The sequence below is a fragment of the Strigops habroptila genome, chromosome 19, assembly GCF_004027225.2.
Source record: "Strigops habroptila isolate Jane chromosome 19, bStrHab1.2.pri, whole genome shotgun sequence".
NCBI classification, from domain to species: Eukaryota; Metazoa; Chordata; class Aves; order Psittaciformes; family Psittacidae; genus Strigops; species Strigops habroptila.
In genome coordinates this window covers 3514661-3541260 of record NC_044295.2, presented here as the reverse complement: position 1 = coordinate 3541260, position 26600 = coordinate 3514661, and the positions used below count along the sequence as shown (strand labels likewise).

The 26600-nt window shown below is 62.8% G+C and overlaps 1 protein-coding gene across 3 annotated transcripts in view; it reads left to right on the top strand.

Annotated features, from left to right (window-relative positions):
- Nucleotides 1–26600, top strand: part of ARHGAP23 (Rho GTPase activating protein 23) — a 33434-nt gene that overhangs the window by 2746 nt on the left and 4088 nt on the right. For 2 of the 3 annotated variants that reach the window (XM_030508938.1, XM_030508936.1), the window contains exons 2-19: nucleotides 14670–14849; nucleotides 17255–17279; nucleotides 17980–18072; nucleotides 18466–18544; nucleotides 18896–18950; nucleotides 19447–20815; nucleotides 21689–21844; nucleotides 21986–22097; nucleotides 22189–22246; nucleotides 22399–22536; nucleotides 22635–22934; nucleotides 24016–24077; nucleotides 24383–24510; nucleotides 24681–24799; nucleotides 24882–25037; nucleotides 25789–25867; nucleotides 26213–26286; nucleotides 26367–26456. In XM_030508938.1, coding sequence (XP_030364798.1) covers nucleotides 14670–14849; nucleotides 17255–17279; nucleotides 17980–18072; nucleotides 18466–18544; nucleotides 18896–18950; nucleotides 19447–20815; nucleotides 21689–21844; nucleotides 21986–22097; nucleotides 22189–22246; nucleotides 22399–22536; nucleotides 22635–22934; nucleotides 24016–24077; nucleotides 24383–24510; nucleotides 24681–24799; nucleotides 24882–25037; nucleotides 25789–25867; nucleotides 26213–26286; nucleotides 26367–26456 — 3273 coding nt within the window. Of the gene's footprint in view, nucleotides 1–2689; nucleotides 2948–14669; nucleotides 14850–17254; nucleotides 17280–17979; nucleotides 18073–18465; nucleotides 18545–18895; nucleotides 18951–19446; nucleotides 20816–21688; nucleotides 21845–21985; nucleotides 22098–22188; nucleotides 22247–22398; nucleotides 22537–22634; nucleotides 22935–24015; nucleotides 24078–24382; nucleotides 24511–24680; nucleotides 24800–24881; nucleotides 25038–25788; nucleotides 25868–26212; nucleotides 26287–26366; nucleotides 26457–26600 lie in introns of those variants that run through there. The other variant, XM_030508937.1, reaches the window with a different exon arrangement.

The window sequence follows — 26600 nt, the reverse complement described above, 5'->3', positions numbered from 1 at the left end:
GGGTCACCTGTTGCTGAGGGTGGCTGCTTGTCCCTGAGCTCATGCGAGGGTCCATCCCTGTCTGTGCATCGCACAGAGGGCGGGATCAGGGTGACCATGGCCAGCTCGGGTCATGTCACCTCCCCAGTGAGGGTGGCACTGGGGGGCCCACGCAGGAGTCCTGGGGTCCGTGTCCAAGTCCTGGCAGCAATGGCTCTTCAGTGCCAGGCTCGTGGCTGGTCCATGCAGGCAGGATGTGACCGTGGGTCCCCTCATGGTGGGACACAAGAAGGACCCACAGGAGTGGTGCTGCCACGTGGAGGATGGAGCGGGTGGCCATGGGCACACAAGGGCAGGTCTCTGCTCCTTCCCATTGACCAGACACTGGGAAGGGCTGGATGTTGGTCGGGTTGTCCTTCGGTGCCAGACCTGGCTGGAGGGGACCTTCCCTGGAGAGTCCCTCTGGAGCCTGCCAGGAGCCCTGCATCATCCAGTGCATCCCAGTGGGACCCGCAGCTGCTCTGCTGCACCACAGGCTCCCGGGAGGTGGTGGCCCAAGAAGGGGAACAGAGGGCCCCTTGGGGACAGAGGGACCCGTTGTAGGGTGCTGAGCATGGGTGGAGGGTGGCCAGTGACAGGCTGCAGGTGTCTCGCTGCAGGGGAGGAAATGTCCCATCACCCACATCCGACTGTTCCCTCCGGTTGTGGGATGGTTCCAAGGCAGGGGGCAGCCGTGGTGGCAGTGCTGCTGTGGGTCCCCCTTGGGTGCTGGCAGAATGCAGGACCCCCCATCCCATCTCCCTGTTGCTGTGGTTGCTGTGCCCCAGGGCGGCTGTTTCAGCATCCTGGGATGGAGGTACTGTCCCATCCGCCCATGCTTGTGTGGCTGTGGCTGTGCATGAAGCACGTGGAGGGAAAGCAGCACTGCAGGAGCCACCAGCCAAGCAGGACATGCCCCTAAGCAGGATCAGACCCTGTGGCCTCTCTCCAGCTTCCAGTTCCCAACACTTCCGTGGCCGACAGCTCGGTCCTGTATTTGTTCTGGTGGTGCTGAGGTTTCTCCAGGAAGTCGTTGTTGACACAGACTTGTTTAATTGTGTCATGGAACCCTTGTGCTGGTGCGGGCTGGCAGCCCCGGGCTGCTCGGTGCTGGCACTGACCCTGGCACATGGCACGGATGTGCCAGAGCCCTTGGCACAAGCCTGGGCTGCACCATGTGTCCGGTGTGAGCTGGTACTTGTGCATCCTGGGTGTCCTCCCTGTGCCCTGTGCATGGAGCCCCGTCCCTGCTGGGGACCAGGATGAGGATGGTGACACTCACCAGCAGCAGAGGAACCACCTCTGGGTGCTGTGATGGGAGATGGGGTGACCACCCTGCTGTGCCCTGCACTGCCTTGCGCTCAGCCCCCTTTGGGCTCAGCCCCCCATGGGCTCAGCCCCATTGGTGCCTGGTCGAACCCCAGCTCCAGCCCCTGTGTCCGTGCATCCTCCCCACCCTGTGTCCATGCGTCCCCGCGGGCTGTGGCCGTCATTCCTCCCTCGTTTCCTGCGCCTCCTCCCGCTTTCCCGTCACGTGAAGCTCCGTTTCCCCTCTGGCGTTGCCTCCATCACCCCAGGGCTGGTGCTGGGTCCTGGCCATGCCCGTTCCATGCCATGTACTGGGCTTGTGCTGCAGCACTGTGGTCGCCTGCTGCCACCAAAGCACCTTTGAGGTGCCGTTTGCACCCTGAGACTCCGGTGTGGGAGGTAATTTGCTCAGTGGCTGCTTGATGACGGCTTTGGGATGCTCTGCTGCAGTCCAAGCGGCCTGAGCCGGGCTGGGCCCTGTCCGGCTGCCCCGTCCCTCTGTCTGCCAGGCCCGGCTCCGTCCGTCTGCCCTGCTGTTTCCCGTCTTTGCCATTTCCTTTCCCTGTGGGTCTGTGTCAGCCTTTGTCCCTCTGTCAGCCCCAACCCGGGTGTTTCCGTCCCCGTGTCTGCCTGTGCCAGTCCTCGTCACTCCTGTCCCCCCGTCCTGGCATTTCCTGTCCATGTGCCCTTTCGTGCTCCTCCTCCTGCACTGCCCGGCCTTGGCCTTGTCCTGCCAGTCCCTGTCCTGTGACCCCTCTGTGCCTGTCCTGGTCGGTTCTGTTCCTGGTTCCTGTCCCTCTGTCCTGGCTTATCCTGTCCTGGGTGTCCCTTGTGCATCCTGGGTTGTCTCATCCCCATCCCTGTCCTGGTCCCTGGGTGTTCCCTGTTCAACCCCATCCTGGTTTCTTGATGTCCCTTGCCTGATCCTGTTCCTGGGTGTCCCCTGCCCACCCCTGTCCCAGTCCCTGGGTGTCTCATCCATGTCCTGTGCCTGGTCCCGGTCCTTGGGTGTCAGCCACCCAACCCTGGTGCCCCATCCCCATCCATGTGCTTGTTCCTGGGTGTCCCCTGTCCATCCCTGTCCCTGAATATCCTGTCCCTGTTCTGGTGCCTGGGTGTTCCCTGTCCCTCCCTGTCCCTGAATGTCCTGTTCCTGTCCCGGTCCCTGGGTGTCCCTTGCTTGATCCTGGTCCCTGGGTGTCCCATCCCTGTCCCGGTCCCCGGCTGTCCCCATCCCGCTGTCCCGGCGCCCGCCCCGCTCCGGTGCCCGCGGTCCCTCCCGTCGGGGCGGTCCCAGCCGCGCCCCGCCCGCTCCCGCCCGCCGCCGCGGGCGCCCGGAGGAGGCGGAGCCGCAACCGGGGCCGGGGCCGGCCCAGCCTGAACCGAGCCGAGCCGAGCCGAGCCGGACCGGATCGTGCGGGGCCGGGCGGGACCGCACCCCGCCTTGTCGAGCTGAGCCAGGCTGCTCCGAGCTGAGCCGAGCGGAGCCGAGCTGAGCCGAGCTAAGCCGAGCTGAGCCGAGCCTTGCTAAGCCGGGCCGAGCCGAGCCGAGCCCGGCCGCCGCGCCCCGATGAATGGGATCGCCTTCTGCCTGGTCGGGATCCCGCCGCCCTCCCCCGCGGTGAGCGGCACTGGGTGATACCGGGTGGACCGGGGAGGCTGTGGGCTGGGGGGAACTGGGAGGTACTGGGGGTGCTGGCATAGCGCCGGCGGCCGGCAGCGGGGCTGGGCGATGCCCGGGCTGCCCGGGGCCCATGGGGCTGGGGCGGTGGGTCAAGGTCAGTGGGACCAGAGGGATCCAGCCCCCCTCTCACAGGGCTGTGTGCCACAGGCGATGGTGGCCGCGGTGGCTTGTCGCTGGTGACCATGCACGGTGGTGTCGTGGCAGGGTGGTGGGGCTGGATCCGGCCATGGGGCCGAAGGCGAGACCTTGGGGCTGGGCTTCCCCTTCCCTGGGACAAGACTCACAAACACGCACGTGTGTTTCCTCCAGAACGCCTGGCTGGGCTCTTTCCTTCTGGGTCCTGCTGCTCCATCCCTGCCAGCTCCATCCCTGCCAGGTCCTAGCAGTGGGCAGGCAGAGACACCCCCCCAATGTGCCCATAGCCCCTCCCGGTCCTGTCCTGCCTTTACATTGCACTTCCCCAGCTCCAAGCAGGCCCCCAGCCTTGAAGGCGTTTGCATCCCCACTGCCCCACGTTGCGGATGCTCCTCCCGTGGCGTGGGCACCGGCATCGCCCGGCAGGCGCTGGGGCCATTCCCGTCTCCCCAGGGAGCAGCGTGGTGCCAAGAAAGCCCAGCCCAGCCGTCGTCTAAAACCCCATTTCCTGCCCATTTCATGCCAAACCCCGGCGAAGGCGTGGGGTGGGGATGGGGACGGCGCTGGGGGGCCGGTGGTGGGGGGCACGCCGGGGATGCGGCCACGGTGCTGGGCTGGCACAACGCCGGCTAATTTGAGCAGAGGTTGCACGTCCTCGCCCCAGAGCTGAATTCGGCCTCTGTTCCTCAGTTCCTGGTTATTTGAACTCGGCTTCCTCGGCCCGGCCATGGGGCTAATAACCAGCCTCAAAGGATTAATTGGGGTGTGTGAAATGGTTCAGATATGGGGAGTGCTGCTCATTGCAGCGGCTGAGCATTAATCATGGTTTCTCTTCAGATTCCTCCCTGCTTACTCCGTACCACTGAGTGCTGGCAGTCAGATTTTCAATGCTCTGCTCTTCTGCTGCTTTTTGGGGTGAAATGTATGCTTTTGGGGGGCAGGACCTAGTGTAGGGGCTTTGCTTGGTGCCCACCTCTGCCCCCCTGGGTGACTTGGGGCTCTGGGTGACTTGGGGGCAAGTTATTATGGTGGTGGAAGGCGCTTTACAATCCTCTAGTGAGGACTTTGTGCTGAGCAAGCAGAAATCCAGCCCAACGGCCATCCCCTGGGCTGCACCCCACTGTCCCCCAGCCTTTGGCCAGTGGATGCTGCCCTCATCCCCGTGTGGCTCTGCCTCCATCCCGATGTCCCTATTTACTGGTGCTGTCGGCAAATTGAGTTTCTTAACGCCTTTTTTTTTCCCCCCTTCCCTTTCTTTCTGAACCCTGAACTTGAAAGACAGGAAAAGCCTGTGCTCGGTGCCGCAATCCTGCCTCACAAGCGCGAAACCTGGCACCGGCGCCGCGCTGGGGCACGTGGCGTGATGCCACCCCGGGGTCCGGCTGCTCACACCGGGGGGTTTTGGAGCTGTGGGGTCCCTGTGAAGGGTTCTGACTTCACCGCTGCTGTGGTTTTAACCTTGACCTGTATCATGTGCTGGCACCTCTGGCACCCGTCTCTAGCGCCGCGGGGGGACTGATGGGTGATGTTTAGTGTCCCAAAGCCTCCCGGGGCTGGCAGCGCCGCCCGGCTGCTGTCATCTGCAGTGTGAACTGCCAAGGAATCACTGCGGGGAGCGGGGATTGTGGTCTCTGGGGGGTTGATGTTGCAAGCTGGGCATGGGGGACACGGTGACAGCTCTTGGGATCGGGGCTGGCACCGGCGGTGTGGTGGGAGCTGGATGACCAGATCCCAGGAGCCTCCGAGCTGTGTTCTGGGGCCTTTCCCCAGTTTAAGCAGAGCCATGAGAAAACACACAAGGATAAGGGGGTTGTGCTGGGAAGCTGCTGAGCTCCAGGGAATGACTTTTTATTCTCATTAAAGGGGGGAAAAAAAAGATTAGGTTTCAAGTTGGTGTCACCCCATTAATAAACCAAGTTTGTCTTCAGCAGGCAGCAAGACCTGATTTAAAAAGGAATGGAGATAGATGACCTATTTTAAGCTCTCAAGTTGGAAAATATCGACCTGGCCGCCTCTGGGCCGCGAGCGGTGGGGCCGGCTGCACGGGCTGAGCCGTGCCTCCTGATCCCAAACCCGTCCGGCTTTCCAGGAGCCGGCCCGGCTTGGGGTGCCCCAGGTTGTAAAGCAGGGTGGCTGCTTTAAACCTGCCGCCAACCTCCTGGCTATGGACCAGATGTCTCCAGCGCTGGCTCAGAGCACCCGAAGCGGCTGACTCCCTTTTCCGTGGCTGCTTATCCCAGGATTTCATTAAGTCTTCCCTAATTGCCGCAGCGAGACATGTTGCAAGACCCGCAGCGTCATGGTCTGGCACGTCGGTGCCGCCGCCTCGGTGGGGATCAGCCGCATGCCTGGTGGGGTTGGTGTCTCCTGTGTGAAGCCCTGTGGTCCCCAGCCCCTGGAGCGAGTGGATTTCTTGGTGTGGCAAGATGCTGGGGTAGGGGGTTGGTCTCATTCCTGCTGGGAAAATGGGAGCTGGAGCTGGGCCTTCCCCAAGGAAATGGATGGTTGAGAGTCATCAAGTGGCCATAATGGAATGGCTTTGTCTGTGGGGATGTCCACCCCAGAATGGGACCCAGCGGGGGGGTCCCCTTGGCTCTGCCTGCAAGTGCTTTGCTTGGTTAAGACCCTGTTGCAGCAGGAGGGAGTTGGGGCTGCGGTGAGCCATGTCCAGAATGGGATAGGGACTAGATTCCTGCCACAATTCCCGATCCGGAGCTGGGTCCCCATGATGCGCAGCCAGGCAGGTCCCAGGGCTCTGCTTTAAGATACCCACCATCAGTGGCACCCCCATGGCAGCACCCACAGACCTGTCACCCCACGGTGCAGGCATGGGGGTGCCCACAGTTGCCTTCCCCCCAACCAGCCACCCCGATGGCAACAGTGGGCCCCTTGATGTGGCCGAGCGCGTGGGGCAGCCCCGGGGCGGGTGGGACGGAGCCCGGTGGCTCTGGGGGACAATCGTGCTATTGTGGCACACAGTGGGCTCTTTCTGTGCCGTGCGAGGCGGGGGGCCGGGGCTGGTGGTGACTGGTGTGGCACCAGTGGCAGGATGCTGATGTCCCTGGGTGCGATGGGGAGGTGATGGAGGGGGGGGACAGGCTGGTCCTTCGGTTTATGGATGCGCGTAGGCTGTGGAAAAATGTTGGGCTGCTTCTAATGTCAGGAAACCACCGCTGGGTTTTAGGGCTGCAGCAGAGCAGGAGGTGCTGTGGGAGCATAGTGGTCCCCAAAACCATGTCCCCAAAGCTGCCTCCTGTCCTCCCTGTGGCTGGAGGGAGGCTCTTTATTGCCCCCATCCAACGAGGGATGCAGGATTTGTCACTTCTGCGCATCCCCCTCCCTGAGCATCACCCACCGCTGTGCTCTATCCCACCCCTTGTCCGCAGGCAGCACCCCAGGGCGGTACAAGGGGTCCCTCCATCATGCGAGGGGTGCACGGTTGTGGCCCCCACCCCGGGCCCCCGGCCTTGAGCAGGGCAGAGGCTGGAAGGAGCCGGCATCTCCTTCCCCTGACCTCCGTGGGTAGGATTTTCCGCCGTGGAGGAGCGGGAGCGGAGCGTAAGGTGCCTCTCGGAGCCGCCGGAGGAAATGGCTCATTGTTAGTGCTGCTGAAAAAAATAGAGACCCGAAAACCTGCAATAATGAGGCCAGCTTCTATTTGAGGTTTTCCATGGGAAAAACAGGAAACGGAATCCTGGTACTTTTCTAGGGCTTGGTGCCGATAACGCCGTTTTTAGGACAGGGCAGAGAATGAGGAGGAGGAGCTGGGGGTGAAGGCAGATCCTTGGTCACCTCCTCGGTGTCACTCTGGCTCCGTGTTTCCCAGCCTTTCCTCTGGGGTTCGGGCCATTGGGCACGTCCCCACCGAGCTCAGACCTGGTGTGGCCTTGATATGTGTCCCCAGCCCTCGTCCCCACCTCAGAGCCACATTCCCCCATGTGCTGTGTGTTAAGGATGAGCCACGTGGCTGGGGACATGTGGGACACTGGATGGGGGGAATGGAAGGGGCTTGGAGATGCCTTAAAGGAAGAGACCACAGGATGGTGGCACCATGGAGAGGTTCTGCATGAACAGGGGATGTGGTGTCCCCTCATCCCGGCTGGCAGAGCTGCCCTATGGTGGCTCTCGGAGGCAGAGTGTTCGAGAGGGCCGAGCTGTGGCCACATCCTGCCGAAGGGAGCTCAGTTTGGTCACGATGTGGCCGGGAGGGGATAGAGCCAAGCGGGGACCCGGTGTGGGGCAGCAAAGGAGACGCTGTCAAGATAAAGTTTGTGTTGGGAAGGAACAAGGCGATTTCCTTCCCCACGTTAACACCCAGAGCGGAGCGGGAGGAGTGTTAGAGAGCCAGTTTGGGGCTCCTCCAACCTCCTCTTCAGCACTTGGCTTGGTGTCACCCAGGAAACATCACCCTTGTCCTGGCTGCTTTGGATGATGGGGATGCGGTTCCCCAGCTGGGCCGATGGTTCCAGTGTGGGGTGGGATTTGGCAGTGGGTCAGTGCTCCCAAGCCCAGCATGTCCCGCATCCTGTGCCATCCCTGGAGCTGGCTGTGAGGATGAGGATGGCACTCAAGCTGTGGCCCTGGTGGCCATGTCCCATTCCAAAGTGACATCCATGGAGCTGGCCCGGGTGCAGCAATGGAGTGGGAAGGGAGGAATCTGTTGAGCATCTTAGTGGATGCTCAGGGCATCCCCAGCCCTGACAGCCAAAAGCCATCCCCAGAATTCCCACCCTGCATCCATCCTGATGAGCCCCTGCCCAGGCTGGGATGTGGCACGGGGGCTGCTGGCAGTCATTGGGAGGCACATAGCGGGGGGTTTCTCTCCATCACTGAGGTGTTGCTGCCTCCGATTTCCAGCGCTGCTGCTCCCCATGGGATGTGCATCCGCTTCCCAGCATCTCCCAGTGGGATGCAGCCATGCCGGGGCATCCTGGGGGGCCGGGAGCATGTACTGGCTGTGTGCGAGAAGGCAAGCACCCCCCCCCCAAATCCCCACTGAGCTGCAAAGCTCCTCAGCCCTGGTTTGGGTTAAAGAGAATTAAAACGCTTTCTCCTGGGGGCGGTAATCCTGGAGGATGGGGCTGGCTGCTCCCAGCGCTGTCACCTCCGTGCTGTCCCCCTTCTCCTGCCACCCCATCCCCATGGTCCTGCTGCTGGCGTATGCCCTGGGGTGCATGAGTTGGGTGCAGGCAGCCCCTGCTCTTGGCTCCCTTTGGGGTGATGCCTCCCCAGATGATGGCTGGGACCAAGGGGTGCTGTTTGGACCAAAGGTGGGAGCAGGCAATGGCTTTGCCATGCAAGGGCTGGAAATCACTTATTGTCTCAATGTGGCTTTCTCCTCCCTAAAAATCCTATTAAAACCTCATTTTTCTGACCCTAATCCCAGCTCACCGTTTGGGAGGGATTAATGTTTGTGCCCCCTCCCTTCCCTGCGTGCTGTGCGGCTCCATGCTGGGAGAAACCTCCTTCCCGCATGGAAAGCGGTGCTGGAGGAGGGATGCTGGGGCCGATCCCAGCACCCTGTGGTGGCGGCAGGACCGGCAGCTGCCTGTCCCTGTGTCCTCTGTTCCTGTCCCAGGCATGATGTGATCCTTGCTGTGTGCCAGGGGTTGCGATGTGGCCCCACAGCTGCAGCTGGTGGCACTGGGATGTGGTGGGGTGTCACCTCCCAACTGGGACCACCAGCTCCATCCTGGGGGTGTCCCCATGGCCTGGGCAGGGTGGGAGAGCTCTAGGAGCAGCAGTTATGGGGCAGGGAGGTGGGGAATAGGGAGAACCCCCCCCGGGAAAGGCTGGCAAAGTGAGGGCAGCGCTGCCTGGGGTGCTCCGTGCCTCAGTTTCCCAGCGGGTTTGGCCAGGAGTGCAGGCAGGGAGGCGATGCCGGCACCGGCACCCATGGGTGCGCGTCCCCACGCCTGCCGTGGCGTGCCGGCGCCGGGGCATGCCGGGAACGCCGCTGCCTTTCCCCCTTGCTCCTGTTTGGCTGCGTATTTAGGACACTCCTGTGCAAAACACAAGGGGTTTGGAAGGCGTCCAGGAGCGCTCGCATTCCGCGGGGTGGAATCTGCCCCCGCCAACGCTGCTTGACCTTTCCTGCTTTGGGCTGCAGGAACAAGCCTGGGGCCCATCCTCTCTGAGACCCCCCCCTACTTTGGGGGGACAGGGACCCTCAGCCACCCCCCCGTGCTCGGTGCCGCCAGGGAAGGTGGAGGATCGCATCCACTGTTCCCAGGGTGACTGGTGTTCCCGGATGGAGCCATCCTCTGTGGCAAGCTGCTTTTTTGCTCCCTTTAGCTGAAAGCAACCCCCTCACCCCGGGCTCTGCTCGCACCCACAGCTCTGTTATCCTTGTCTCAGGCAGCTCTTCCTGCTGGGATATGCTGCGGTGGCTCCCATGGGAGACCCCCAGCATACACACAGGGTGGCATCAGGGTGACCAGGGGAGGAAGGCAATGGCAGGGATTTGGCTCCCACCTTTTCCCATCCTAATTTCTCCCTGGGTTGCCAGTATGGAGGTGCTGGGATGGTGTCATGGAGTCACTGAGCCAGTCAAGCCAGCCCTCAGCGGGGCTTGGGGCAAGCACTGGGGCTGTTGGGAGCACAACGTTGGCACTTTGGCCAGGGTAGATGTGCTGAATGCTGTGGGGAAGTGCAGAGAATGCAGGATGCCCCATCCCTGGCAGTGTTCAAGGCCAGGTTGGACACAGGGGCTTGGAGCAACCTGCTCTAGTGGAAGGTGTCCCTGCCCGTGGCAGGGGTTGAACTGGAGGAGCTTTAAGGTCCCTTCCAACCCAAACCATTCTGTGATCCTGTGGATGCCAAAGTGCTGCCAGCATTCAGGGGGTCCATGTGGCATTGCACCCCAGGGACTGTCCCCTCACTGGCGGCTGTGGCAGTTGGGTGCCTGGCACCATACTGGTCCTGCTGGTGGAGCGGTGGGGGCAGAGGAGCGGCGGGGCTGTGGGGAGCGGGACGCTGGCCCCAGGGCTGCGGGCTGCAATCCCAGCAATGCCCGGCATGTCCCGGCGCGGCCGCATGTGCCTCTCCTCGGCCTCCAGCACGGGAGGAATGCGGCGCGGGACCCCCTCGAGCGGGGACAGGGGCAGGGACAGGGACAGGCAGTGCGGGGGGAGGCATCACCCTGGTCCGGTGTCCGGGCTCACCACGGTGCTGCCGTTTTCCTTATTCCTCCCATGTTTTGGCTGTCATGGTGGAGAGTGGCTCAACTCAGGGCAGCCAGGATTGAACCATAGGGGCTGGTGACTCCATACAAGGGGGACAACAACAGGGACCTGCAGCCCTGGGTATCCCCCAAAATGGAGATGGAGGGAACTCTTGCTTTGTCTCCTGGTGGGAAGTGGCCTTGGAACCACCACCCACAGGCACTGAGCAGGAGGGTTGAGGGGCTTTGTGGGCCCCCAAGGGGCTGTGTCGGTCCCCAAGGTTCTGTGTTGGGGGTGCACCCTGGGGTGCTGCACCAGCAGAGCCTGGGGCTGTGTATGTGTCTCTGCTGTGTGGATGGTGCTGGGACAGAGGGGACCAGGGGTGACTTGAGGCTCCCCCTTTGTAGAGACCACTGGTGGCTTGTCTCTGACCGAGCAGGGGGGACACTTGCTGCACCCGTGGGGTGTCCCCCTCCCTGTCCCCGTCATCGCCCAGTGCCCTGTGTGAGTGAGCAAAGGAAGGAAGGAAGGAAGGAAGGGAGGAAGGGGCCGGGAGGAGGGCGAGGAGGAAGCGGGGAGGGTGGGATGCAGCCCCGGGGTGATGGAGGAGGAAGGGGCAGATTGGAAAACAACAAAAAAAAACCAACCCAGAAGAAAGAAAGAAAGAAAGAAAGAAAGAAAGAAAGAAAAAAGGGAAAGTCCTGGCAAAGGGACACTGTGGGCATGGGGGGATGGTGGGCTGGAGCCCCAGCTGGAGCGTGTGGCTGTCTGCCCACCCTCCATCCATCCATCCATCCGTCCGTCCATCCATCCATCCATCCATCCATCCATCCATCCATCCGTCCATCATCCATCCATCCATCCATCCATCCATCCCACCCTGAGTCCATCCCACCCTGGGCCCATCCCATCCTCCATCCGTTCATCCCGTCCTCCCTCTCTCCCTCACTCTCCCTCCTTCCATTCCACCCTGCATCCATCCCACCCTCCATTCATTCATCCCTCCATCCCTCCATCCGTTCATCCGTTCATTCCTCCATCCATCCCTCCATCCATCCCTCCATCCCTCCATCAATCCATCCATCCATCCATCTCTCCCTCCATCCATCCATCCATCCATCCATCCATCCATCCATCCATCCATCCATCCATCCATCCACCATCCAGTCATCCCTCCCTCCCTCCATCCCTCCATCCACCCATTCCACCCCGAGTCCATCCCACCCTGCGCCCATCCCACCCTCCATCCTTCCCTCCCTCGGTCCGTCCCACCCTCCGTCCATCCCGCCCCGCATCCATCCCACCCTCCGTCCCACCTCGGGGGCTGCAGCCGGGGAAGGAGGCGATGGCTGAGCCCGTGACTGTGCCGGCTGCCGGCTGAGCCCCGGCGCCCTGCGCCTCTCCGGCCGCATGGTGGAGGAGAGCGCGGGCAGCGGGGCGCGGGGGTCCCGGCGGGTGCTGCGGGGCTCCCCCCGGCCCCCGCCAGCCCCCAGCCCCGTGCTGGTGCTGAGCAAGAGGCTGTGGAGCGTGGAGCGAGCGGGCAAGGGCTGGCGCCTGGAGCGGGCGGTCGGGGTGGACTGCAGCTCGCCCGAGCCGCGCTGCGTGTGGCTGAGCAGCCTGCGCCGGCTCGCTGCCGGCCCCCCGCACCGCGGCCCCCCGGCCCCCCGGCCCCACCGGGTGAGAACCGCGTGTCGTGCCGCGCTTGGAAGGGAGGGAAGGGGCTGGGGGGGCACCGCTGGTGCTGGGAGGTGGGCTCGGGGCGGGGGGAGAGCTGTGGTGTGTCCCCTCTGTCCCCTCCTGTGCTGGAGGTTGGGGTTGGGGGTCCGAGTTCCTTGCAGTGGCCCCAGTGCAGGGCTGGAAGCTGCCGGCAAGGGCAGGGTTGTGCCTGGGTGTTTTATTCCCACTCGCCGTGTCCGGGAGGGGGGATGTATCCTGCCCCCCAGGATGCAGAGAAAACACTCCTTTGTTCTGCAGCAGTGGGGCATTGGCAGGAGCTGCCCATCCCATGGGGCAGCGAGGTGGCATGGTGACATGGGGCACAGGGACCTGGTGACACCGGTGCTGGGGGGGAGGACGACCTCGCAGGTGTTAGGACTGTCTGGCCATAATTGCAATTAAAATCAAGCCGAAAAGCCAGGAAATAACTGGCCTCTGCGGGGATAGGGAACGGGGTGATGGGGACAAATGGCTGAGGTGACAAATCAAGTGTCAACCCACTGCTGGGAGAGCTGGAGCATCTGCCAGAGTGGGGATGTCCAAGTTAGGGGGACGTCCAAGCCCACATTGGGGGCTTTGTAGTTCAGAAAGCTCCAAGATGGGGTGGATGAAGAGGGAAACTGAGGCACAACAGCCTGGGGTGGTTTGCAGAGTCTATGGGTCTCTGCAGTGGATGACTCCCTCCATCAGATGGGGAGTACAAGGGATCTGGAGCAGGAAAGCCACCACGTTGAGACTGTAACAATCCCAAAGGACACTTAATCAGGGCAAGGCGAACCCCCATCCTTGGCAGTGAGATCAGGGCGCTGGGTCCCTATGGGATAGGGGCGTTCCCGAGTGATTCCTCCTCCACCGTGACTTCCAGAACCTCGGGATAGAGCCATGGCCGTGGCTCCGGTGTGACTGTGAGCACAGGGACACATCCCCATCCCTGCGGGTCGGTGCTGTGGTGGTGTCTCCACTGATCCTGCCCTCCCCGAGGCTTGTCTGTGCCGGTTAAAATCAGCAGGGCACATTCAGCTGTCAGCTTAAAAATAATCCAGCAGCCACGGACACAATGGAGGGCACAGATGGGGACAGGCGCCGGGATGGCCCTGGGGCAAAGGGATGGGGGTCCCCCGGGAATGTGGGGCGCCCGTTGCCATCTGGTTTTGGGTCACCGGTCGAGGCTTTGGGGGCTCATGGAGAGCTTTACGCCCTCTATGATGCTGGTGTGGGGGGTTTCTGGCTCTGCAGTGCTGGTGTTTGGAGCATTGCTGCTCTTTTTCATGTTTTGGGGTATCTGTGGTGTCATAGAATCATGGGATGTATTGGGTTGAAGCGACCTTAAAGCTCATCCAGTTCCAACCCCCTGCCACGGGCAGGGACACCTTCCACTAGACCAAGTTGCTCCAAGCCCCGTCCAACCTTGTCTACGAGCACCCAAAGCCCCCATAGCCCCCAGTTTGGTCTGGCAGTGATGGGGTGGGTGCTGCGCCAGGGTGATACCTCATGGGCTGCAGTGCCGGAGCTGTGCCCCCACCATGGAGACCTTGATCCCCATGGGGATGGGATCCCCAACAGCGGGGCCCGTGCAGGACGTGCCGGCACCGGGGGCTCAGCCTGGCCCCGCTGAGCTGCTGTCATGTTTCTCCCCCCCGGCAGCGAAAAGGCCCACTCAGCACAGCACAGACAAAGGCTTTTTTGTGCCACTGTCCCTTTGTGTGTCCCTTTCCCCTCCCCGCTCCCCATCCATCGCTTCAACCCAGACAGCGCCTGAATTTTAACACCCTCATCCCAGGATGGGCTGACTCCCGGCTGCTGCAGCAGGGAAAGAGATTCCGCTCAGGCAGGACCTGTCCTGCCTGGCTGTCACTGCCCTGCCTGTCCCTGCAGCTCCCAGGTTGCTGGTTTCTCCAGTTTTAGCAGGAATCAGTGCTGCCGGGGCAGTGGGCAAGGCCCTCTGCTCCCTGCCGCAGGAGGGCTGGATGATGTGCAGCCAGATGTGCAGCCAGATGTGCAGCCAAATCCCTCACCAGGGCTGTGCTATAAACCCTCTCGGACTCAGCCAAGGTGTCCGGACTGCTGCTGTCTCCAAGCTCTGTTCCCAGTGCCAGGCAAGATGCCCATGGCTCCGCAGTGCCCATGTTCCCCATCCCAGCACTGGGATGGAGCCGTGTCCCTCCTGACCCCATCTGCTGCTCCAGGCAGGCTCCTTTGCCAGCGCCCGTCGCGGTGCCAGGTCCCTGCCCTGTCTCGGGAAGCATCACTCATCCAACGGCTCTTTCCGGCTTGCCCGAGGTTATTACCGCGGCGTCATCGGAAGGGGACCTTTTGTCCCCAACTCCCCCATCCGCTCCCATCCCTCCTCCTGCTGCGCTGCCTTCTGGGTCCCATCCAGACCCCCAGGCATGGGTCATTTCCCCCCCCTTTTTTAATTTCCTTTCCATGCATCTTCTCCCAAAAGGTCCCATCTGAGGAGTTTTTGGGAATGGTCTTTGGTGGCTGGAATTCGCTGCCGTGGGGCTGGGATTAGGAAAGGGGGTTCCAAAGAGTTCTGGGCACATCGCAGCTCCAAGCGCGGGGCTTTGGGTGGGCAGGCATGGGGGTGGCTGCCGGTACCCCCTCTCCAGAAGTGACATCTTCCTCCTTGTCCCCCCCAACAGCCAACACCAGGCCGAAGAGATGGGGCATCCCCAAATGCCAACGTACCCCCCGAGGGGTCCTTCCCCTGGGTGGGCCCCAAGACGGTGCTGCTGCGGAAGAGCTCGCAGGGGGGGTTCGGCTTCACCCTCCGCCACTTCATCGTCTACCCCCCGGAGTCGGCGGTGCACTGCAGCACCAAGGTACGGCTGGGACCCCCCCCACGGGGCTGTTGGTGTCATGGAGGGGTGCAGGATGGTTGTATAAGGATGGGAATGGCATTGTCCATCGCCTGCTTGGTTGGGGTACCGGGGGTGGCCCTGGGGTGAAGGAGCCCTCGGAGATGTGCTCTGAGCAAGCAGTGAGTTGGCAGCGCCTCTGGAGATGTCCCAAAGCATTTTGGCAGGGACACGGCTGTCTGTGGGAACAGAGTATCCCTCAGCTCCGGACATGGCTCTGGCATCTTTGGGAATGGCAGGAAAAGGGCACTTCGGAGCCCCCAAGGCCAGGGGGAAGCTTGGCACAGCAGGATGTTACTCGAGCTGAACTGCACATGTGCTCTGCAATTCCCATTTTTGGCTCCCAATTTTCCTGTTTGGAAGCTTTGGGCTGGATCTGCAGCCTGGACTCTTCCTGGGTACTGCCTTTTTGGGGGACCAACCCTGGGTTGGCCATCACCTCCTGCACCCTCTGAGCCACCAAGAAACCCTGATCCAGACAGCACCTTTCCACTCCGGGATAGAGGGACCATGCCAAACCACCCAGCAGCTTCCAGCATGGACTGTGGTGCCCTCTGCACCTGAAGGCAATGATCCAGCTTTCCTGCCAAGCCAGCTCCAAGCTCCTGGGGTCTAAAATCCTCCTCTCACCCCATATTCTCCAGTGGCAGCTTAATGCGGATGAAGGGAGAAGGGTCTGGGAGCTGCATCATCCATCTCAGCCCTTTCCCTGCTCTGGGATGAGCAGACCTGGATGCTCCCCTCACCCTGGAGCTTCACAGCCCCATGGCTCCGGCTGCCCCATGGGCTGGCATTGGCTGCCTCCTCCCCGGCAGGGAACCACGGTGGGAAGTGAGTCACAGGGTGGGGAGAAGCAGTTCCCTGGAGTCCCCACTCAGCATCCTCTGTCACGGAGCTTTTCCCAGGCTCCTGATTCTGCTTCCCTAAATCCTGCCTGTGCTTTCCTGCTCACACCAGCAACACGGACCTGGGCAGTGCCCAGCAGAAAAGCTTTTCCCATGGGGATGGACTAAAGCTGCTCTGAACCGACCCCCTCACATCCTAAAGCATCCTCCAGGAGCGAGGGACTCGGTCCTACACCCGCAGCCCTGGGCACCAGGGTGGGAGCACATGGGGCCGTGTGGGAAAGAGCCAGATCAGCGCCGGGAGGTGGAGATGCTCTTGGGAAGACGCTGGGAATAGCTCCCGGCAGCCAGAGCCGGCAGGGCAGGGTGCGGTGCGGCTGGCTCAGCACCCATGGGTGCCGGCGGGCAGCCAGGTCCGGGGGCTGAGTTTCGGTGGGGTTGACTCAGCCGGGAGGGTGACGGCAGAGCTGTGCTCACCGCACCGTGCCTCAGCCCCAGCCATGGCAACGGGGCCGCTGGGCCGCCCCGGGGGCCAGGAAGGGCACTGGGGTGCTGCAGGGTGAGGAGGGGCAGGGAGAGGATGAGTCTGTGCCTCCAGGGCCTCTCGCTGTCCCCATCTCCTGCCGTGGCACCGCGGCACAGGCAGTGGTGTGTGCTGAGGCTGCAGGATGTGGCTTCTCCTTCCCACCACGGAGAGATGCTCCCAGCCCCTCCTCCTCCTCACTGGGAATGTCCCCCTGTCACTGGGATGGAGACTGGGCCCATCGCAGCACCCCGGGGTGCTCATGCTGGGGACACTGGAGCTCTTGGCTGGAGCTGAGCCTGTGTCCTGCCTAGAGACAGCAGGATCCAGCACTTGTGGAGTGAGAAATCCCCTTCCCAGTGCTTGGGTTCCTCCCTGGGATACAGGCAGGATGCCGCTGGCTCCATGGCAGGGCTGGGTGCTCAGCACGGTGTGTGCAGCCCCATGTGGGTGCCAGCACCCTGTGCCCTGCCCCAGCTTGGCTCTGCAAGGGGATGCCAATGGGAGGATGCGGGGCAGGAGCCCACCAATGGGACAATGTCCCATTCCAAGGGACAGATCCATGTGGCTCCCAGGGCTTTCCCTGCCCGTGTCTGGGAATAGGGTGCTGGGACCCTCCTGCAACGCTTACTGCAGCCTTGAGGATGCCTGTTCAAACCAATCCCCTTCCCAGCGGGGTCCCTGCCACTGGCACCCACTGCCTGGGTGCTGTGGTCGTATGGGTGCTGCCAGCTACCTCCATCCCTCCGCTGGGACCCCACTGCGGGCATTTGGGCTCTCCCCAGCCAGATTTGGTGGCTCAGGAGAAGGGTGAGATGCCACCACAGGGGCCTTTCCTGCTCTCCTGCCCCAAAACCAGCCCCTTCCCCACCAGTTGGGTATCAGGGGGCTGCAGTGGGTCCTAGATGGGGCTTCATGGGGCTGGCACCCCTTGGGTCCCCTCCTGGTCCCCCTCGCTGTGGCCTGGCCACCAAATAAATGTGTTTCTCTTGTTTTGGCAGGAGGAGGAGAACGGGAACCGAGCAGGTGAGCACCGGAGGGACCCTGCACAGAGGGGCGCGGGGGTCTGGGGGCAAGCTGCTGGTGAAGCTTCGTAGTGTTTTGGTGGCACTTGGCACAGCAGATGGGCTCGGTGTCCCCAAAGGGATGTTTGCTGCGCCTTGTGCCTAAAGGGGGGGTCTGTCCCGAAGCCGGAGGGGCTGTGGCATGGCCAAGCACAGGGTGTTTGGGGACGGGGACACGGCCCTGCTGTCCTCCCCGAGGCTGGTGGTGACATGAGTGAATGTGAAGGTGTCAGAACACATCAGTGCTGGTGGGGTGACACAGCCCAGGGAGCCAGAGCAGGCAGCAGGGACCAGATCCAGCACCCATCAGGGCTGGGGGGGCACTGGCCTCGCTCCGGATGGTCTCCAGGGGGTTCAGCATCCCTTGTTGACACCGTCCCTTTGCCATCCATCCATTTCTTGGAGCACCCGATGGCTTTTGCCCTTGCAGAGGAGCGTGGCTGCAGCCACGCTGGGGAGAATCACAGAATCAACTAGGTTGGAAAAGACCTTTGAGTTGAACTGTGGCTGTGGGTGCTGGGGTTGCCCCCAAGCTCTGCCCAGGGCAGGACTGTGCCCCACAGGTCCCAGGGGCAGGCGAGGGGGTTACCGCAAGGGCCCAGGGATGCTCCTTGCCATGGGATGGGTTGGTGACTCCCTGATGCTCTGTCCCCCGGGAGCAGGTCCCCCCCGGAGCCGCCTGGAGCCCATGGACACCATCTTTGTGAAGAGCGTGCGGGAGGACGGGCCAGCGCACCAGGCTGGGCTGCGCACCGGTGAGGGGGGGCACGGGGCCAGGCTGGAGGGGTCTTGGAGCTGGAGCTGGCTCCCGGTGCTTGTGATGCACATGATGCTCTGCCTCCTCCAACGAGGACTTCATTGCTTATTTCGCTTGCTTTCTTGCTTTCCTTCCTTTTTCTCCCCCTTCACTCCCTGGCTCTGCTCAAGCTCTGCTCTCTTGTTGCTGGCCTGGGATGCTCTGAGCAGCATTGGGGTCCCCATGGGTTAGGCTGGCTTTGGGGTTCCCGTGGCTCCTCTTGCCACATGGGACCTGACTCTGCCTCTGGCAAAAGCCCTGGGCATGTTCAAACATTGCTGTGAGTGACCGTGGGGACAGCCCAGTGCCACCAGCTCCCTGTGTGCCTGTGGTGACACTGTGTCCTCCCCAGGGGACCGGCTGGTCAAGGTGAATGGGGAGAGCATCATCGGGAAAACCTACTCACAGGTCATCGCGCTGATCCAGAACAGGTGAGTCCCCTTCCCGGGGCTGGGAGGTGACAGGAAGGGGACACGTTGCAGCAGACACTGTCCCCTTAGGTGTCAGGAGCCGTGTCACTTGGGTGCCTGTGGGCAGGGACACCGCAGGGGATGAGGGACAGGCAGCAATGTGCCGTGCCCATCATTCCAGGGGTGGCTGCCCCATCCCTGGCAGTGTTCAAGGCCAGGTTGGACACAGGGGCTTGGAGCAACCTGCTCTAGTGGAAGGTGTCCCTGCCCGGGGCAGGGGGTTGGAGCTGGGTGAGCTTTAGGGTCCCTTCAACCCAAACCAGTCTGTGGTTCTATGATATGGTTCCATGATTCCATCCCCTCTCCCTGCAGTGATGATGTGCTGGAGCTCTCCATCATGCCCAAGGATGAGGACATCCTCCAGCTGGTGAGTGTACCAGGGACTGGGCTGATTCCAGGGCTTGGGTTCCCTGTACATTCCAGCCCTCCCAAGCCTGAGGGGCTGGTCTATCCCACCCCCCCAGGCTTTGCTATTGGGTGTCACCAACAGTGTGAGAGACCCATTCCCATAGGACTGGGGGGGGGTCTTACAGCCCTGGGAAGCAGCGAGCCTCCTGCCTGTGCCTGCCCCGTGCTCTGAGGATCCCCTGGGCACGGAGTCAGCGGTGGCTGTGAAAAGTGAGACGGGAGAACCAGGCCTGGCAGCCGTGCCGGGGTATTTTGGGAAGGAGCAGAGGGAAGGGCGGAAGGGCTGGTGTTGGTGGGAGCATTGCTCAGAGCTGGGGGCCCCATAGGAAAGCAGGACCTGAGGAGGGGGGGGTACAGCCAGCCCTGACCAGCTGTTCCCAATGGGGGGGGTTTGCTCATGGGGGGGGGTACTGGGAATAGGAGGCTGTGTCCCTGACCCCCCCATCTCTCCACAGGCGTATTCACAGGATGCCTACCTGAAGGGCAATGAGCCATACTCCGGCGGGGCGCAGAGCATCCCTGAGCCCCCTCCTATCTGCTACCCACGCAAGACATACACCTTCCAGGCTCGGGGTGCCGAGCCCCCCCCGGGACAGCCACCGGACACCCGTCCCCACCGCGCCATAGCCGCGTCCCCGCTCAGCAGCCCTGCTCATCGCCCCGACGAGCCCCAACCCGGGGGGCTCCCCCCGCGCCCCACCGCACCCCACGGGCACCACCCCGGCTCCTTCTCCCGCACCGGCTGCCCCAGCGCATCCGACCGCTACGGGATCCCCCCCGCCACCCCTTCGAGCTTCCCCAAGCACCTCCCGGAGCACCGGACTCACTGCGGCTTCAAGGAGGGTGTCGGGGGGCTGTCGGGGGCCGGTCGGTCCCGCCGGGATGCAGCGAGCAGCAGCCAGCGGGTGCCGGGGCGCCAGGAATGCCAGCAGGCTCTATCGCGCTGGTTTAGCAGCCAGGAGCCGCGGCGCAGTGCCTCGGAGGAGCGCCGGCGTGCCATGCCCCCCCGCTCCCGCAGCGTGTCCCAGGACCGGCTGGGGGGCTCGGCGAGGGCCCCCCGGGGTTGGCCTCACAGCGCCTCGCATGACACCCTACTGCAGCCCAGCCGGGAGGGCTGGGCCCCCCGCGCCCGCTCCGACCATGCCCTGGGTAGATACGGGCGCTCCATGGAGGCTCTGGAGCCCAGCGCGCTGCTCGCCCATCACCTTGAGCGGGAGAGGCTCTGCCGGGTCACCACCACCGTCGGGCAGCACATCTCGCGTGGTTCCTTCACGCCTTCCTCCTCCTCCTCCTCTTCCTCGCGGGAGCCGGCGCCCGTGCAGAAGCATCCATCACAGCCCAACCTGCAGAGCGCGGATGATTCGGGCTACATCGGCTACCGGAGCTACAGCCCGTCCTTCCAGCGCCGCACCGGGCTGCTGCACGCCCTCTCCTTCCGTGACCCGGCGTTTGGTGGGCTGCCCACCTTCAGCATCCCGCAGCGCTCGGCCGCCCCGCTCCTGAAGAGCGTGGTCCCCACTGTCCCACCGCCCGCTGGACCCCCACCGGTCCCCACCGCGGCCAGGGAGAGCAGCCGGGTGCCCGAGCAGCCGGAGGAGCGGAGGGATGAGGTGGTGTTGAGGCAGAAGCCACCCTCGGGCCGCAAGGTACCGGTTCCCCTGCGGCAGATGAACTTTGTCTTCCCCGAGGGGGTGAAGGAGATGGACATTTGTGACCCACCATCAGCCAGTAGCAAAGGGGAGAGGCCGGCAGCCGAGCGGCAGGGCCGGCGTGTGGCTCCATTGGCCGCCCCCGAGGACTCGCTGGCATCCATCCCCTTCATCGGTGAGTGGGGCTGGCTCCAGGAGCGGGGTTTAGCAAGTCCCGTGCCAGGGAGGACACGTCTGGGGGACAGGGAGCATTGCGCGGGTTCAGAGCATCCATCCATGGAGCTGGCCCCAAGCAGGGCTGCAGGCGTTGGCGGTGGGGTGCCAGGGTTTGGGCTCCAGCAGCCTCATCAGGGGCTGTAGCGACAGGACAAGGGGTGATGGGTTTAAACTGAAACAGGGGAAGTTCAGGTTAGATATAAGGAAGTTCTTCCCCGTGAGGGTGCTGAGGCGCTGGCACAGGGTGCCCAGAGAAGCTGTGGCTGCCCCATCCCTGGCAGTGTTCAAGGCTAGGTTGGACACAGGGGCTTGGAGCAACCTGCTCTAGTGGAAGGTGTCCCTGCCCGTGGCAGGGGGTTGAAGCTGGATGAGCTTTAAGGTCCCTCCCAACCCAAACCAGGCTGGGATTCTATGATCCCTACCCTTGTTGTCCTGCATCCCCTGCTCAGCCCCTGGTACCACTTACTGGGTGTGAACCGGAGCCCTGCACCCTCCTGCCCTGCTCCGAAGTGGGATGGTGCACACACTGTCTCACTTGGGATCTCCCTGCCCAGCCACCTCTGCCTGTGGGGACCCAAATGGGTCTGGGGGAGCCACCAGCTCTGCCCCATCCCTCACTGCAGCCTGTGGGAAAGGAACCCCAGGGGAGGGCTGGGATGGGGTACGGGTGCTCTGTGCAGGGTTTTGGGCACATCTTGGCTTTGCTGGGGATGGGAACGTGTCCCCCAGCCCAGGCAACGCAAACCCACCATCTGCCAGGAGTGCTGAGGGGTCCCAGCAGGGTCTTCCCCTGCCCCAACCCCTCCTGCAACATTGCCCACCCCTCCCACAGATGAACCCACCAGCCCCAGCATTGACCTGAAGGCCAAGCACATTCCTGCCTCCTCGGTGGTCTCCAGTGCCATGAACTCAGCGCCCGCCATCGCCACCAGCCCCTCCTCACCCACCTTCGCCTTTGCCCTGAGCCGGCATTACTCCCAGGACTGCAGTAAGTGCTGGGGGGAAGGAGAACCATCCTTGGGGGCAGTGGTGGTGTGGGGCAGGATGGGGAGGAGCACCCCTTCACCCTGCAGCTCTGCCCTGTGCCCTCTGGGCTGAGCAGTGGGCTTTGCCCTTCTCCCTGTCGCAGGCAGCATCAAGGCTGGCCGCCGGTCATCCTACCTGCTGGCCATCACCACCGAGCGCTCCAAGTCCTGCGATGATGGTCTGAACACATTTCGGGATGAGGGGAAGATCCTAAGGTAGGGTTGGCCCCCCGATTCCCAGTCCCAGCACCACATCATTCCCATTCCTTCCCCATCATCCCGCTCACGGGGGCTGCTCTCCCCCCAGGAGGATGCCCAGCCGGGTCCCCAGCCTCCGCATGCTGAGGAGCTTCTTCACCGATGGGGTGAGTGTTGTATGATGGTGAGGTTTGGGGGTGACCCTGCCTGGGTACCTCTATAGGAGGGTGGTCTGGAGTTGCTCTGCCTGGATGGAGCACTGGTGGAACAGGGGGTACTGATGCCATCACCCTCATGGTGCCCTCTGGTCCCCCCCCAGTCTCTGGACAGCCTTGGCACGTCGGAAGACGCCCGTTCCAAAAGACACTCAACCTCCGACCTCTCGGACGTCCCGTTCAGCGCCGTGAGGAAGGAGGGCTGGCTCCACTGCAAGCAGATCCTCACCAAAAAGGGGAAGGTACGCGGGCACCCCCCCGAGCCCAGCCGGCCGTGCAGGGGGGACGCTCCCCACCACCAGCATCCCTGAGGTCCGTGCCCCGTCCCTTCTCCCCGCAGAAGGTCGGTGGAGGCATCCGGCAGTGGAAGCGCGTCTTCGCCGTGCTGCGCACCCACTCGCTGTACCTGTGCAAGGACAGGCGGGAGGCGGTGACCTGCGCCCCGGCCCCAGGTGAGGAGGAGCCGCCGATCAGCATCCAAGCGTGCCTGGTGGACATCTCCTACAGCGAGACCAAGAGGAAGCACGTCTTCCGCCTGACGACCGCTGACTTCTGTGAATATCTCTTTCAGGCAGAGGATCGGGAAGACATGCTGGCCTGGATCAAAGTCATCAGGGAGAACAGCAAGGCTGAGGGCGAGGTGAGAGCCACATGGGGCTCCCGCCTGCCTCTGGCTCTCCTGGCACTAACCGCCTCGGCTCTCTCCGGCTCTTTGCCTTGTGCTGCTTCCCCAGGCCACGGCCAGCCCGGGCTGGTGTGGAGCTCACCGTGCTGTGCTCCCAGGGGTGCATGAGGGCTCAAGGGTGCTGCGGCATCCAAGAAGAGCGCGGCTCCACCGGCCTCGGCCGGGGCAGGGTGCGTCGGGGTGCTTGGAAGAGGTGGTGTGGCTCTCTGTGCGCCGCAGGCAGGCTCGGTGCCGGATCCACTGGCACCATTCGGTTGTGTGGAGGGACAGGAGCATGCGCGGCTCTGCCGTGGTTTGTTTTGTCTTCACCGTGCTGTGTTGTGGTTCCTTTCATGGAGAGATATTGAGCAGGGAGCTCCCTGGCAGCGCTGGGCACTGTGTCTACGTGGTGCTGGTGCCAGGTCGGGGCTGACCCTTTGCCGTGGTCTGTGCAATGGGTCGTTTGGTGTGAGATGGGGAGAGCTGTTCCCCAAGGCCGCGGGCTCCAGCACAGGGTGCGTGGGGCTGGATGTGCTGTGATGGCCTCGTTTGGTTGCTGTGATCGTGCCAGGGTTGTGGCAGGCTCCGGCCCTGGTGGGTGCGTTGAGCTCGGTGTAGTCTCTGGTTCTTTATGGCACAGCCCCGCTCTGGAGGGTGCTCCGTGGTGCTGGCAGCGTAGGGATGGTGCTGCCAGGTCGGAGCTGTCTGGGGACGTGCTGGTGTTGGGCAGGACCCTGTGGGCAGCATCCCACAGGGATAAGGCGCGTGTCTTTGGATGCTCTGTGGTGCCGCGGGTGCGCCTGGCGCGGGCAGATGGAGATGTATGTGCCATGGAGGGATGTGCTCATCCCTGAGCCTCTGCGTCCGGCTTGAACCCCGTGTGTGTGGCAAGGAGCTCTGGAGACCTCAGCAGGGCAGCACTTCAGGGACCTGCTCCTGCCCTTGCCTGGTCCTGCCTGGCCCCGCGTGGTGCCCGGCAGAGCATGGACTTGCCTGGGGCCTCCGTTGGGATGCGCTGCTCAAGCTCTCCCTTCCCCTCTTCTCTCTGCCTCCCCAGGACCCCGGTTTTGCCAGCCAAGCACTAATCAACAAGAAGTTAAACGACTACCGGAAAGTGAGGTACGGACCCGGGGCCGGAGGGCACCGAGACCCCGAGTGCTTTATTCACCTCGATTGTAAAGTGATGGAGCAAAGCCAGCGCCTGCCTTGACGGGGCAGTGCTGGAGGTGCTGGTTGTGCCCGGCTGCACTCAAGGTGCCGGCAGGGTCTGGTTCAACCAAACTGGCACCGAGCAGAGGGTTTAAAGCAGCTCAGTGCTCCTCAGGGGTCCTGGAGGATGCTGGGCAGAGATGCCAGGAGGTTTTTTGCGCCGGGCTGGTGCCCCCCTGGCCATGCTCCGCCTGAGCCTCCTGCTCTCCCTGCAGCCCTGCGGGCACCAAGCCCGATTCCTCACCCAAGGGCCCTCGTGGGCTGGGGATCCGAGCCGAGTTCCTGAAGCAGACGGGAACCAGCGCACCCCGGTCCCCCAGGCAGGATGCGGCCGTCACGAAAGGTAGGTCCTACCTCTGCATGTGGGACACCCCAACAAACCCAGGGGCTTTGCAAGGATGGAGGGCTCACCCCAGGGCTGCCATCATGTTCACCCCTATAGGGCAGCAGGGATGCTCTTTCCATTTACCCCAGCTTGTTAGCAAGTGATGTTGTGGGTGTTTTTCTCCCCAGATGATAGCAGCTCCCAAAAAGCTCCGTGGGGCATCAATATCATGAAGAAGAACAAGAAATCTGCCCCCAGGGCCTTTGGCGTGAGGCTGGAGGACTGCCAGCCTGCCCCGGACAACAAGGTACAGCCGTGGTGGCAGTGCCAGCCCTCTGGGGACCCCACGCAGCCCTGGCACCTCCATCACCTCCTCCTTGTCCCTGCAGAATGTCCCCCTGATCGTCGAAGCTTGCTGCAAGGTGGTGGAGGACCGAGGGCTGGAGTACATGGGCATCTACCGCGTGCCCGGCAACAACGCGGTGGTGTCCAGCCTGCAGGAGCAGCTCAACAAGGGAGCCACCGAGATCAACCTGCAGGACGAGGTGAGGGCAGGGTGGGCTGCATGTCCCTGTCCCCAGGCTGCTGGAATGCTCTGGGGTGGTTGTCCTGGCTCATGGCTCTGCCACCATGCCTGAATCCATCACCATCACTGTCTCCTCATCATCCCTGTCCCCGTCATGATCATCACTCCTGTCCTCGTCATCATTCCTATCTCCAAAACGATCATCATCCCTGCCCCCGTTACCATCTCTGTCCCCATCATGATCATCATCCCTGCCTCCATTATCATCTTTATCCCCGTCGTCATCATCCTCGTCTCCATGATCATCATTCCTGTCTCCGTCATCATTCCTGTCTCTGCCATTGTTCCTGTCTCCGTCATTGTTCCTGTCTCCATCATGATCATCATTCCTGTCATCATTCCATCATCATTCTTGTCTTCGTCATCATCCCTGTCCCCATCATCATCGCTGTTCCCATCATCATCCCTGTCCCCATCGCTGTCCTTGGAGTGGCAGGGCCGCCTAGCGGTGGGTGACAGCAGTGTCGGTGGCAGCTTGGGGACACATTTGTCCTCTTGCATCTTGCCACATCGCTGCAGTAGCACAGGTCTTCCCTGCCAGACGCAGGGTTGGGGACAGCGGTCCTGCCGTCCCCACAAGCCTCGGCGGAGCTGGCTGGTGTCCCCCTCGGTGTTGGTGGCCTGGGACACCCCTGGCTTGGGGGCTTTGCCTGATGGCACCTGGCTTTGCCTGGTGTGGTCCCTCTGAGCAGCCTCTTCTCTCTCCACAGCGGTGGCAGGACCTGAACGTCATCAGCAGCCTCTTGAAATCCTTCTTCCGAAAGCTGCCGGAGCCCCTCTTCACTGACGGTGAGTCGCTGCACCCGGGGCCATCAGAGCCCCCCCAGCGGCCACAGAGGACCCTGTGCTGATGGCCATGGTTGTCACCAGCTCACTGTCATCCCCAGAGCCCGTCCCATGTTGGGGACAGGTTCCAGACCCTGTGACAGAGTGAGCCAGTGCGCACCCAGGGCACTGCAGACCCCATCCTCCATGAGTCCCCTGGGCCAGCCCTTGTCCTTGTCCCTCCCATCCCTGTGGGACCTCACCAGCCTCCTCCCCAGCATCTTCAGCTGGTGCATCCAGGGGTCCCTGGCCTTGGGGGGTGCCCTGTCCCCTCCTCCCAGCTCTGACCCCACCATGTCCCACTTTCAGATAAGTACAATGACTTTATCGAGGCCAACCGGATAGAGGATGCCAGCGAGAGGATGAGGACGCTGAGGAAGCTGGTAAGGAGATGGGGCAGGGTCAGGGGTGGGGGGCACAGCTCCAGGGGTGAGCAGAGAGGTGACCTGGTGCCTCCCCACAGATCCGGGACCTGCCAGGTCACTATTACGAGACACTCAAGTTCCTGGTGGGTCACCTGAAGACCATCGCTGACCACTCGGAGAAGAACAAGGTACTGTCCGTCCTGGGGCTCTCCTGGACCCCTACCCCACATCAAGCCCCCCTACCTTGGGCTGAGCCATGGCTGCAGTGGGGTGGGAAGGGAGATGGTGCCTGATGGAGCGGTGAACACCAAGGGGTGCCTGTGGACAGGCAC